We start from the raw sequence: 14121 nt of genomic DNA on the forward strand, positions 1-14121 counted from the left end.
CTTATCTCAGTGGTTCTTAAATAAACCCCAATATCCAGATCCACTACAGGCTGTCAGATGGTGTCAGAAGCAGGATACAGATGGTCTATTGAACCTCGAGATTTTGGCCTGTTGAAGGAGGCCCTCTGGGAGGAGTGGGGAGGACAGGAGACCTCACCAGAGATGCAGTGTGCCTGTAGCCTTTATGCCTGTGGGTGCAAAACTGATGGGTTGGGATTGTCAAGGCAGTGGTGGGGCGGGAGGAGATAGATGTCTCAGAGGAGTTTTAACGTGCCTGTAGTTATGCTTTTGGGTACCCCACGTTCAGGTCTCCCAAATGGTTGGGGTTTGTCAAGGTCATGGGAGCCTCCTTCATGGGGTCTTAGTGTGCCTGTAACTGTTACGCTGCTGGGCAACAGACTGATGGGTCCGCTGCCTGGTCAGGATCTCTCAGACTGGTAAGGGCCTCCTACAAGACCCAGCAAGCGTGGTAACCCTGGTGCCTCCAGGCAGGAAGAGCACAGGTGAAACTTCAGTGCAGTCTGAATACTCTAGGAAACATCTTAAACTATTAGTCACCATTATATTAAGCTTGAAAGTTCCCTGGGCATTTGAATTGACACCCTAATATACCAGAAGGTCTCTGGGGAGGAGGTGGCTGCCCGCCTCCCAGATTATGGCGCAATCCCTTTTTAGGAGGCAACAACGTTCTGCCTAATCCCCCATGTAAACTGAAATTAGGTTTGGGCTCATGAAGATGTCTTGTCACATAACCTAACAAGTGTCACCTACCCCCTCTCCCTGGTTCTCCTCCCTCCCTTCCTCTATAAACCATAAAATGGTTTTTAAGTACCATTTTGGAGGTTTGAGTGATTAGATCCAAGAAGTGGACCAAGAAAAGCAGAGAGTGGAGAGCTTGGGTTTAGCCCTACGATTAAGCCATTCACCTGAAAAGAACTGGGATTTTGATCTGTGCTCTGGTGGGTTGGTTTTGTTTTTTATTTTATTTCTACAAACAGAAGGATCTAGGAGCTGGTGTTGCTGTATTTTGTCTTAGTCTCAGAGTGCTTGTGGAAAGGCCTACTTTGAGGAAGAGAACTTTTAATCTGAACAGACTTTTAAGTCATACAATTTATTAATATTAAAATATAGTTCTGAGTGGTACGCAGCTAGCAGACTTTTTATTGTTGACCTGTTAGAAGTCTTAGGGATACAAGCAAAGTGACAGCTGGAGTACAGCACCTTCAGCTCCTGGCAGGAAAAAAACTAGTATTCAAATCAGCATGTCATCATGTTGTACTGTGTTACTTATTGACCATTTCTTTATACCTTCTTTTCCTACTCAGTTGAGGCACACATTTTTTAAATTGTGTCTAACTTACCTGTCTGCTATAACAGTAGTTTGTAAGTCTTTTTTGCTGTGCTTCTATTTATATATAGATCTCCAATCTTGCTGTGAAAGATAATAAAATACGGCATTTCTGTTTTGCTTGTGTTGCCATCATCCCACTTAAGTTCGTAATTGCTGCTTTTGAAACTGCTGTTCTGCTGGATCTTCGATCAAGTGACATTATGAACAGATAATTACTATATATGTAGATCCTAGATATAAATGATCTTGAAGATTCATATATGTGTACACATGATTGTAGTATATAAAAACATATATTTAAACATATTATAGAAACATGTATTTAGTTTGTTTAGGCTTGTTTTGGTTTATATTCTATAGATGAAACATTATGGATATATATAATATATAATTTATAAATGTAATAATTCAAGTTATGCAGCATGATGAAAATTCTGAAAGGTTGAAAATTGTTTTACTTTCACTTATGTCCCTTTTTTAATGTATCTTTTTTTTTCCCTTATGTTTTTAATTTGGGTGACTGGATGAAACAAGTAGCTGTCTCTATTAAAGGACAGAATACAACAGAGAAAACAAACACACAGCTGTTAAACCCTCACTACTGGCATGAAAATGTTGTCACCCTTCATATGCCAGTGTTCGCAAAACTATGTTTTATGCATTGTTTATAAAAACAATATGTTTTTCTTTTTCTTAGAAAGTTCATTTTCCATTCCAGATTAAGTATCATACTTAGATTTTACCATTCAGTTTTGGCAATTTTATCATTAACTGTGGAAATTACTGGTATTCTTAATAAAATGCTTGATACAGTAATGGGTTGAATAGCATTCAAAGATTATGGAATAAGTCTTCTGCATTTGTTACAGCATAGTAAGAGAGCACAATTTAACCTTCCCTATTATTTTAACAGTTTCTATTTAGATTTTAGTCTATATCATTTCTCTGCATTTATAACAAAACCTTTATGAAAAGGGCAAGGGAAAATACTGAAGTTAAAATGTGAAAGATGAGAAGATTTAGACAAAGAAAGGATGGAATATACTTATTTTGTTGAATTATTTGACTGTATTAAATTTCTAAAATGTTTCAAAGGAATTTGGTGGATTAAGTGTGCAGGAGTGGGAATTCACTGAGGCCTTTAAGATACAAATTTGAATAATTAACTAGTATAGGAAATCATGCAGCCCTTCATAGGCAAAAAAGGTGAGACATTTATTTAAAACTCAAGTTTGTACCTGCTATCGCTGCCTTTGAAAGAATGATTTATTTTCAAGACTTGGAATTATTTTGAAACCGAAGAAACAAACCTGCCAGTCTCTGCCACTCTACCCAGAAAATAATCTTGATTATTACATTTCAACTTAAAGAAAAGGATTCATACATTTGATGAAAGAAGCATTCATTAACTTGTACTTTTTAACATTTTGGGTCAATATTCATGCACAGTAAATAATCCAGTGTAAACTCATTTTCTTCTGTAATTTTAGATAATCTTCAAGGGAATAGCTATAAAAAGGTACAGTTATATTTTTATTAATTCCAGGGCTTGCCAGGAGAGCACGGGGTACCAGGAAACCCAGGAGTTAAAGGAGACAAGGTATGTTTTAAGTGTTTTTAATTAAGCTTGACATGCTAGAGCATATTAGACTGTCATCTCTGAAGTAACCTTCCATCCTTCTGTACTGCATCTGTGTGGCTGCTTTATGAATTGATTTTAAGATATACAAGCAGCAACCTCCTGTCTGCTCCTCAGAGATGCTGCGGGACAATTTGGCAACCCAGTTGCTCTTTAGATTCATAACTTAAGTAATATTTCAAGGAGGTTGCATTGGGCTCTTACATTAGATCTGTGCAGCGCGGAAATGTCAGTTCAGGTCCTGACCACAGAACAGCCTTTTCAGTGTAGTGTCCTAACCAGACTAATGTCTAAAATCCCGCCTCTTAGTCAGTCATATTCACCTTGGCAGAGCACTGGGGCAGCTCTACTGTCTCAGCTGCAAGACGAGGCCGGGATCTCTTGATGGGATTGTATTTTTCTGTGTAGAAATCCCGCAGAATCCAGCCACATCAGCAAGAGTTAAAAATTGTATGTATGCATATGCTGAATGTAGAGGAGGGGAGAAAAATGGATAGAGCGGTGTGATGTGCTATGTTATTTATACATTGTCGGGTACAAGGGAAACTAATAAAATCCATTAACTGAACTTTGAAGAAGTGAAATGATGAAAAGGCAGAAGAAAATAACTGTAGAACAAGGACAGAAGGGTAGTCATCTCACAAAATGGGAAGTAGTGGATTCAGAAAGCATCACGGAGAATAATGCAGGAGCGTCTAAAAGACAAGAGGACAGCATAATAGACAGCACAAATTCACCCGTGTAAGCAGGAGTTGTAGAGATGTGGAGCAAGCGATGCTGCATGCAGTGAAGTCAGAAATCGAGGCATAAACAGGAATACGGTGAAGACCAGGGATATTCCACTAGGGATAGATAGATAGATGGATGGATGGACAAAAGCAGTCTGAAGCTGTAACTATGAATTGATTGGCAGGTTTTAATGACAACCTGCATATTAGGGGCCTGGGGATAAAGAAACGTGGGTCAGATGCATTGCAAGCATGGAAAACCGAGAGAATGCTAGTTACTGTTAGTGGTTGTGTGGTCCATGCCTCCTTTTCTTCTGTAATTTTTCGAAGGAAAATATGGGGGAGTTTTTTCTTCTCTGTTTCTTCTCAAAGTAGTGGCACTTTCTAGGGTAACCTTGATAATATTTAGAGTTTTTCATCAGAGAAAATTCTCATGTTTCAATTAGTGATTCAAATTTATCTTGTAGGGGGACCCTGGTGGGATTATGGGACCGCCTGGACATCCAGGTCCAAAAGGTGATGTGGGGCCTCCTGGACCAAGTCTGCCTGGAACACCAGTAAGTCCATAGTCTGAAAAGGCTTTTATGACTTTATTTCTTATAGGAACCGCTGTTAAAGAATTCTCATCCTGCAATGAAAGAAATCAGAACAAGTTTGTGGGGGTTTTTATGCGATGTTAAAATTGAAATATATGTTATAGTGGTATTGTAATTGCACTAAAATGTAGTCTAGAAATAGTGCAAGGCTCACACACACTCCTACTGACAGTGGTATTAACAAGGAAGACATATGTAAAACTGTCATAGTTTATTTAGTCAAATTTATTTTAGTCAGCCTTTCACTGACTAATTTTGGCAATAAAATTCTTCTAGTCTCTTTGATTTCAAAACATAATTATTTTTTTACTTGGGATTTTTTTTTTAGGGTCCCATTGGTATTCCTGGAAACCCAGGTCCACGGGGACCAAAGGTATAAAAAATATATTATTTCTGTTTTGAAAAAAAAGGATTACATGCTAGTTTACGTTTTCAGGCCAGTTGTGACTGAAAGCCTTGTACCCTTCTCAGGGAGAAAGGGGACTACCTGGTGTACAAGGAGCACCTGGGGAGATGGGACCCCCTGGAATAGGCATTCAGGGATCACCAGTAAGTATACCAACGCCCACAATTCGGGCTTCTCACTGTGCATCGCTGAGAAACTGCAACAAGTAAAGCATAGTAAAAAACCATGCCATGTACTCCCTTCTGACTTGACTCCCAACTTAGCATCTTTTCCCTTTATCCAGATCCAGAAAGAACTAGTGCTAAGTGGGAAATGGAAGCCTTGGAGATCTGAAAGAGTCAATGGCTACTTTACAGATGAGCTTCCTAGTGATGGTGTTACGACGTCTTCAGACTAACTGTGTCTGTTTCTAAGCAGCGATTGTTTGCAATTGTCAGCAAAATCCAGCCTGAGTACTGGTACAAGAGAGGGGGTGTACTTGATGTTGTAGACGATGGCATTTTGAAATCCATGCTGGTACTGGAAAAGGCAAAGACACATGGAAGAGATGTGGAAGGCTTTGCATCAGCTCCTGACTTTTGCATTTGTGATGACTGCTAATTACAAGCTTAGGTCTCCTGCTTATAAATGAGAAGCTTACAGTGCCAGGCTATGGCAGGACATAGTGAAGTCCTGATTCTGCACAGCTCGCTTCACGCATTTCTGTGCAGTTTAAATTCAATCATGAAGCAAGTTCATGCAGTGTATTTAGAGCATTCATACTAAATAAAGTGTTTAGCAGTAAATGTTTCAGTTATTCAGCTTGTTTCCCAGGTATCTTCCTTTCCATTGCCTTTAAGTAAAGCCATCTGCAGTGTCTTCAGAGTATTCAGTAAAAAAATTGGTGATATTGATGGTGTAGATGGTAGGTGGTACATGAGTTCTACTGTGGTGAATAAGGCAATCCCTCTTCAGTACAGACCAACATAGTCAGCTGATATGTTTCGGTTTATTGACAGGACTCAGGTACAGAGAGAAAATGTTTGAGAAAGGTGACTGGAGATTCACACTGAGATCTTAATTTAAAGTAGTAATCCTTAAAAATAATTTATTCAGTTAAAATATTTTGAAATCTGAGTTTTAAAAACTACCCAGTTATATTTAATCTAATTTGGTTTTATTCAACTTGAATGTCAGCTTTTCTTGTGAATCTCCTAGATAAATAGCAAGTTTCACCACAGGTCATTATTGCTTGCTATTACTTAATCTTAAAAACAGGCCTCAGCAAAATCTTGAATTCTCTAATTTTGGCAAAATTAGGTTTTAATTTAAAACCAAACCTAGAGCAAGCCTTCCTTGCAATGCAAACTGCACCAATATCCCACATTTGATATTTTTTTATGAAGTTCATCTCCCTTATCCAAAAAAGTGTAACTACTGATTATTTGGAGTTTTCTTGCAGGGCCCTATAGGTCCAACTGGATCAGCAGGTGTGCAGGTAGGATATAAATTTTCTCTTTAATGTAAAAAACATTAATTTAGTTTAAGAAGCTTACAGTAAAAGAAAAATATTTTCAAATCCTAAATGACCTTTCCTGCTCTTAGGGCCCTAGGGGACCCCCAGGATTACCAGGAACTCCAGGTACCCCTGGTATTAATGTAAGTAACAGTTCTCTATATATACAGCAAAAAGTAATGTGTCCCTTGTCAATGATTTAAGGCCATCAAATTTTACCTTTCGCTCTAGGGCACTCCAGGAAGAGATGGAAAGCCAGGACTACCAGGCCCTCCAGGTGATCCTGTACGTATGCATAGAAAACTTGTGCATTTGCTTTGATGCAAATATTTTAAATTTAAAGGAGATAAGTACAGAAGAAGTAGAAGTAAAATTGATAAATTAATTTGATTTTTCAATGATTATATCCTTTGTGGGTTTTTTTTTCACTTTATTATGTTGCAGTATAAATTAAACTGCTGTATCTCAGCAGTCTCAGTCTGTTCGCCTCTTAAACTAGCAATTCTTCATATACCTGACCATCACATATACTCCTCAGATGCAGAGAATTGCAGCATGTCTTACGAGTGAGGTCCATCTCCAAGTGTCCAGCAATGCAAATCTAAGGCAGGGTTTCCAAACCAGTCTGCAGATTGCTGATAGCCTGTGAAGAGATCAGAAATGCTTCAGCATTAGGCAGTAAAACACATCATGCTTTCAATTAAACATTTGGTTGTACAGGTGCACGGCAGTCCACAAGTAAGCCTAAGGATTGACAACAAGGAGCTTATGGGGGGACAAACTAGCCCCATAATCACAGAAAGATTTCACCTTGGAGAGGATAGTCGTCTTTCTCTGGAGAAGAGCCTGCACGTAGGCACTGCCGATTATCAGGGATCAGGATGGTGATTCTAATTGGTTGGTTCCTTGGTTCCTGCATTAGTGAACTGGTCCGATCCTTTGAGACATGTGAGAGTATCCGCAGCATCTCAAAAGGCCTAAAATCAGTACGTAAAAGCAGGTCTGCCACTGGCATTGAGTATGAAGGTAGAACTCAAATCAGAGAGTCACAAAGACTGAGGTATAAAATGAGCTTCAGTTAGGAACAGGTATAAAAACAAGAAAAAGGCACTGTGAATATAATTATTTGAAAGACCAGCAAAGCCTATTATTTAATAATCATGGAGATCAAATTATAGGTTGTGCAGAGAAAGCTGAATAATTCAGCGGCTTTTCACTGTCCACTGAAAAAAATTGCTTTTCAGAGAATACATCAAATAAATTTTAATTTAGTTGAAAAAAGAGTGAGTTAAAGAGGTTTTAGATACAGCATGAAAATCTGGTGTAATTCACCCAAAGAATGAAGCAAAGCAGTCTCTAAATGGTTAGCAGTTATCCTTGAGTACTTTGAGAAAGGTGCAGCTTTTGAGGAAGGGAGATATGCTCACCGAAAACATATCTTCATAAAAAAGTGAATAGAAGAGGAACAAGAGTATCGTAGGTCAGTTGAAAAAAGTTTGATTGCAAGAGAGATAGGAGTTGTTTTTTTTTTTAATTTAATTCTAAGTACCAGTGATATGAATGATAAAGTGGAAACAAGATGGCATAATTTTGTTAAGAACCAGTCATGGAATAAGTCAGATTTCTGTCTTTGGAAGGTTAACTTTCTTGGGAAAGACAGGGAAACAGTCATGTTATATACCTTGGCTTCACTGAGACTGTCCTCATGATGTTTTTATAAGCAAGCAAAAAGTGCTCTTGAAGTAATTGCCGTATAGTTAATGATTATCAAAAAGTATGGATATGAGTGTCTATCAGCAGATTACTGTCAAATTTGGAAAAAGCGGTCTCTTCCCATGCCCGGTTCTTGTCAGTGATTTAATTTGATTAGGATAAGTAAATATAAACTCTGCAATTGGACTGGGAAAGATTGGTAGCTTTTTGAAGATATAATCAAAACTTAAAATTGAGAGACAGTCTGAAGTCAACAAGATTAAACTCAAGACAGATGAGCATAATGCTTAATAGCAAAAAACAAAATGCATAAGAATAGGTCTGGAAGGTACAGTGCACTGCAAACTAAATGTAAGTAAAAAAATCTAATGTCTCTGTTAAACAGACAGGTCTAAACGGGAAAACTTGCTAACAGGAGAATTCTTGCCTTTTGCTCTCTTGAAATACTCTTCTCCTTGGAGAGAACTTTTTGAAAGGAAGATGTAGCAAGTACAAGTGAGTCCAGAGAATTAAGGCCATTTTAACATTTTCAAAAGCCCAGCATATACCATACACTTATTCAGCGTTCAGCATACACAGCTGTGACTCTACAGTATGTGTGCAATTAGGCTGGACTTGCTGTACGTACGAAGCGGACGAACTGTACGGCACAAACGCGGCTGACTCACTCTCATACCTGGCCAGCCATTGCAGCTGGATGTCAGGACCCTTTTGCACTGAGGGTTTGGGGGCCTGTACCACAAAATGATATTGCAGCTAAAATAAGAACATAGAAAAAAGGAGAGACTAGGGAAATTACGCTTGTGTAGTCCAGAATAAAGACCAACAGGTGGCATGGTAACCGCATGTCTATCTTAAAATGTCACAATGAAAAGGATGAAAAGTCAGGCCATGTAGGGATGTGGTGGTTGTTTTAAGCCTTGTTACAGGTTTTTAAGAGCAGGTGACACTGGCTATGTACAGTTTACTATTGTGCAGAGGATGGACTTTATACCTTACACAGTTATGTCCTTAAGTTATGTTAGGTGGCTATGTCTCACCCTAGAAAACTTTCCAGCGTGCTTTCAAAGGTGCTGATGCTGCCCTGTAAATACTGTACTCCTGATTGCACTTCTGGTTAAGTATGTTCAGCAGCGCTTCTCTTGAGCTGGTATTTGAGACCCATTGCTACCAACCGACTCTTTTTCTAATATGCTGCAAAACTGGTTACATTTTATTTTTATTATTCAATATGGAAATGATTGAAAAATACTGAACAAAAAGAGTAACAAATTTTGAATGTGTCTAATTTTATAGTATGGCCAGGGCTATTTTGCTTTAGCAATTGCAAGAAGAAATGAGCATCGGTAGTTGAAGAGTCAACTTGTGAGTGAAGGTGATGATAACGAGTACAATAAGTTTTTACGGGGAGTCTTTAAATATAAGTTTAATGGCAGCTCTTGAAAATCTGAGATATATTGCAGTACAGTGTAAGCCTATTGATTGAGCATTAAATGGGTTAGCAATTTAACAGTGGCACCACAGTGTTTTGCACTAATTCTTAATGTTTAAAGGCAGGACAAAATACTACATATTTTGCTCATGTTGCTGTAGCTGGATTATTTCCAGTACCTGAGCTAGTTTATTGAAGTTAGCTTTGGCATCACCACAATTTATGCTGCAGTTCACAGTAGAGTCAAAGCCTAGGAGAAAGCGGAAGAAAAACAATTGAAGATAATCAGGTGAGAATAGTCTGTGAGACTTTCCAGGAGTGGTAAGTTGTTGCTGGTATGCTACAAAAATGACAATATATTATTTTTATTTAAAAGTGAAAGTTACTGTGTTCTGGAATTATGCTATTGTCATGGTTTAAGGAATTTCAATGAAATTGTAACAAAGAATTACATTGTTAGGTTGGATAGACAGCGATATTTAACTATATTTGAAATCCTGATTTTTCTTTTGAGTTTTCATTAAAAAGTAGCTTCAACCAATATGTATGTAATCAGCTATGTGTGTAACAATATAAACTTTAGAAGCAATGAGAACCCATCAGAATCAGTAGTGTTGTGTAAAACATTAACTGCAGCTGCCTTTTTTAATTTCAGATTGCACTGCCACTTGTGGGAGACATGGGTGCTATACTGAAGGTAAACATTTTCAGAGGTTAAATATCTTTGTTTAATATAAGCATGCTTTTTAAACCAAAATATGCACTTGAAAACCCACTTGGCTAGCCTAAAATAATTTTGATATTTTTGTTGATTTTTGTTTTGTTTTTAAGAAATTCTCAAGAAATGTATTTTATAGGAATTTTGCAAAATAGCATTTTAACGGTATGTGAGGTAGTAGCCAGCCAGTGTCTGTTCAACACATCTAGTTCACAATATGAATTGCTACACATATACCCCATTCTCCACTTTACTTTGTAGCATTAATGTTGGTAATATACTGAATTGGGAAAATAGCCTAGAATTTCTAAGGTATTATTTTGAAAAATAATAAAATGTGAAGTTATCTGCCATATTCCAAAATTAAAAGTGTGCTCAGGAGTATTTCACTGTGAAAAGTACACATCATTTCTGAAGAGAGAGATTATCCTATTCTACTGTCCTTTATTAATATATGTACTGAGGGTTTCTTGACTTTCTCATTCCCAAACTGATTTCTTTTAGGTCTATCTTTGGGCTTTTCCCTGATTCTTTGTCCATAATTGTGTTGTCTTTCTCCTGTATGTGCTCTTCTACCTCTTTGTCAATTCTCTCTCTTACTGATTCTTTATGCTTCATTCTTCATTTCTCTATGTTTCATGGTTAGCACTTCTTTAATATTGTAATGTAGCTGGAAAATGCTTCCCTCAACAAAGCAAGAATCACTTTAAAATAATTGTAGATTTGAAGCTGATGAGAGCAACAAGTAGCCTTCATCTCTACCTAATCCTTGAAAGGAAGATGGTTTGCTCAAACCTAAACACAGGTTTGTCTGGGACTATCCAAAATGAAGGCATTTATGAGTCCTCTCAAAATGAAGCTAAGAAATTTTCACACACTCTTTGAGTAGAGTGTGTGAGAGATGGGAAGGGAAACAAGGAATGACACCTGAAAAAGTATATTGTGTAGAAGAGAGAAAGGACTGAAGTGAAGGCTTGGGCGTGAAATGAAGGGATGGTCACAAAGGCAGGAAGGAAGCGGTCTGCGTAGAGCACACCACCTGCCCGTGTCACAAAAATGGTTATTTGTCACTTCTCTTTCTCTCTGTTCCTCAGGGTGATCCTGGCACAAGAGGTCCTCCAGGCATCCCTGGCAGAGAAGGGCCAAAGGTAAGTTTTCAAGAGAGTACTTTACGTTGCTTTGTTTCTTGTTGAAAGTAAAAGGCCAGACTCTTACCTCTGGCAGTCTTGACTTTTTTGTCTGATCCCTATCCCTGTAGCATCTGGGCTAGGCTAGCCTAAAGGTCCAAACGATTTTTAGGATTCAGCCTTCTTCCTGCGTCAGTTTGTCTTTCCTCTCAGGAAAATGTGCAAAACAGCCCGAGCCCCAAACCAGGACAGCTCTTCTCCATCTTGCACCTGCTAAATCTAGCTCAGATTTGACTGCCCAGTACTGCATTGCCATCTATAGGCTTATTTTAGGTGAGTCAGTCACGCAAGAATCCTGCGGTGAGGAAGGAAACTTCCCGTATCTCCCTCCCGTGTGCAACCACTGGGCTGCCCCGCGCCTTTGCGCCGTGTTCCCGTGGCAGTAACACAGCCGTTTCCCGGGATGTCAGCTTGCACTGGCGACAACCAAAATTCTGCTTCACTGCAATCGGCTCAAATGCCACATGGTTTGGCATATAGATATCTCCTATAGCTGAGCCTAATTCCATGAAAGTGTACTTTCCCCATTTCAGCAAGCGTTTAAGCTCTTTGTTATTAATAAGATGCCTCCATCAGGCCTTTCGGCTAGTTTGCCCGCTAGATAAAAACCACGCATTTCCTCTCATCTCAGTGGGAGGCATATTTTAAAGTTTTCAGGTAGTATTGAGCCTTTTTTCTGTTTTAGGCGCTATTGCTGTAAGGGCTTCATGCTAGCCTATATTAAATGTGGGTCATAAAATGCCCTACAGAGCATGAAATTCACTGTTCTCTAATAGAAAGTATTTGTTTGAATGTTACGTTTTCATAGGGCAGCAAAGGTGAACGTGGGTTTCCTGGACTTGCTGGCGAGAAGGGCGATGAGGTAAAATTACTTCATTTCTATAGCGGTTGCATTCTTATCTGAACCTGAATAAAGATCTAGACTGAGAATGAAATGCACAGAATGTTATTCAGTTCTTTAAAACTGCTGATACAGTAACGTATTGCTATACGTAGCCCTTGATTCTGAATTTTCAACAAGATTAAAAGGTATTATTCAATTAAATAACATCTATTTAATTTTTGTCTGGGGATTTTTGCTCATTTGTATATTTTAAAGCCTCACATACATTTAAACACTAATTTTTAAGAGTACAGAGCTACTGCTTTACCCCAGAATTTAGCAGATTGTCAGACTAAAGTATCATGCTTATTTTTCCTCATGTTTTTACATGATCTATAGAGCTCATTATGTCTTTGCTTCTTAAAAGCAAGTGCCTCCTGAGGTTGGATTAGAACATATACCTTAAAATGATGGGGCAGACTTAAGTAAAGCCCAAACAGAGTTTTACTTAAAAAATAAATGGGAAAGCAACACATCCTTTGCGTGCCCTATAGGGTACCTCTACAATTCAACCCTCACAGGCTGAGGCATTAGCAAAACTTCAACAATTCAGATACTATTTAACTGCTGAGAATCAAGTGTGATATTAGAGGCAATTAAGAAGGTAATAGGGGAAAGGCAATATTATAACTGGCAGTTAGTTGTTTTTAAAGGACTCCAGAATGAATTAACTCTACATTTTTTTTTTATTCAGTAGGGTGCTGTGCTGTGTTAGTAAGTTAGCTATTCGCATGCTGCTTCACTATGTGATAGCTGGTTAGCTGCCTTAGCTCTGATATTTTCAGTGTTTAGCAGCAGCTTTTGGTTATGACATGTGGAAGTGAATTTATTTTCAGAAACACGTATAAAAGAGTTTACAAAGTTTAACAGTAACTTCTTTTACAAATTTACAGATTTTAAAAAAATGTGTTTATTTTCATTTTTATGAATTGGTGTAACATGGGAGTGGGAAGAGAGACTGAGAAGCCCACCTGAAGCTCTTTGAAATATGCTTATTAATTCCCATGTGTTTTCAAATGTCCCTTTAATCTTTGTTGAAGCTTAGTTCTCTTCCTTTTCAAAACAATCCTTTTTTCAGGGGAAGTTTTTTTCTAACATCAGTAATAAGAATTACAGAAAATGTTCCTTTGGCTTCATATTCATTTTCTGGGTGACTGTGCCGCCAGAGTAAAGTAATTCAAAATGAGCAGAGAACACGTTAGCAGTTGGATTGCCACTCTGAAAAGCAGCAGAGGATCAATGTCCTCTGTGTGCAGGAGCAAGAAAGGGAAATCAGTGTCTCTCTCCATCTGCACATCTTTGCGGATTTATTTCTCTCTGCCCTTTTTTCCATCAGTCTTTCCCTCAGAGCCCCTACTTCAGGCCTCCTGACCTCTGTGGTTTTCTAGGCTGTCCCCTTAGCCGTGCCGTCTTAAACACCGCATTTAACATGAGAAATGCACCTTTTCTGAGGTGATTCCTCTTGTCAGAGGATAGGCACCCTGTGTGGATAAAATGAATCACTGCTGGGAGGCACTTATTTCCCTTGGTGGGTTATAGGGGGAAGCGAGAGCGATCAGCTCTCATTAGTACATGACTTTTACATGTCTGAAATTGCACCTAAGCCTGGTGTGGCAGAGGAAGGACTTCAGTGACATCTCACATCCTACCTGTATCCACTGTAGTAAGTTGCACACCTGTGTGCTTAGTATGCAGATACCAGAAGCCATCAATTTCCAGGCAATCAAATGGAATAACAGCAAGAAAGTCGGTCATTAAATACTATGAAAAATATCATGCTCCATTATCAAAAAAGCAAAAATCTGTAAATCAGGTAGAAAGCATCGTTGCATTTAGATAGCGTCAGGTAACACTGAGAAGTCAGAACAGATGTCTTCTTGCCAGCAAAAATAAACTTTCAGTGATAGAAAATAGAAAATTAATCTCTCAGGAAAAGACAGATGTCCTGCTCTTGTCTGCACAACTAAAGACAA

General features: G+C 38.4%; 1 protein-coding gene across 1 annotated transcript in view; it reads left to right on the forward strand.

The window, feature by feature from the left end:
- Nucleotides 1–2897: 2897 nt before the first annotated feature.
- Nucleotides 2898–14121, forward strand: part of LOC104624386 (collagen alpha-1(XIX) chain-like) — a gene marked incomplete at its 5' end in the record, with an annotated part of 41547 nt that continues 30323 nt past the window's right edge. The window contains 11 exons of the mRNA XM_010291741.1: nt 2898–2951; nt 4186–4275; nt 4643–4687; nt 4786–4863; nt 5138–5236; nt 6162–6197; nt 6447–6500; nt 6936–7067; nt 10016–10057; nt 11173–11226; nt 12074–12127. Coding sequence (XP_010290043.1) covers nt 2898–2951; nt 4186–4275; nt 4643–4687; nt 4786–4863; nt 5138–5236; nt 6162–6197; nt 6447–6500; nt 6936–7067; nt 10016–10057; nt 11173–11226; nt 12074–12127 — 738 coding nt within the window. The remainder of the gene's footprint in view (nt 2952–4185; nt 4276–4642; nt 4688–4785; nt 4864–5137; nt 5237–6161; nt 6198–6446; nt 6501–6935; nt 7068–10015; nt 10058–11172; nt 11227–12073; nt 12128–14121) is intronic.

Source organism: Phaethon lepturus, unplaced genomic scaffold (genome assembly GCF_000687285.1).
Source record: "Phaethon lepturus isolate BGI_N335 unplaced genomic scaffold, ASM68728v1 scaffold13977, whole genome shotgun sequence".
Taxonomy (NCBI): Eukaryota; Metazoa; Chordata; class Aves; order Phaethontiformes; family Phaethontidae; genus Phaethon; species Phaethon lepturus.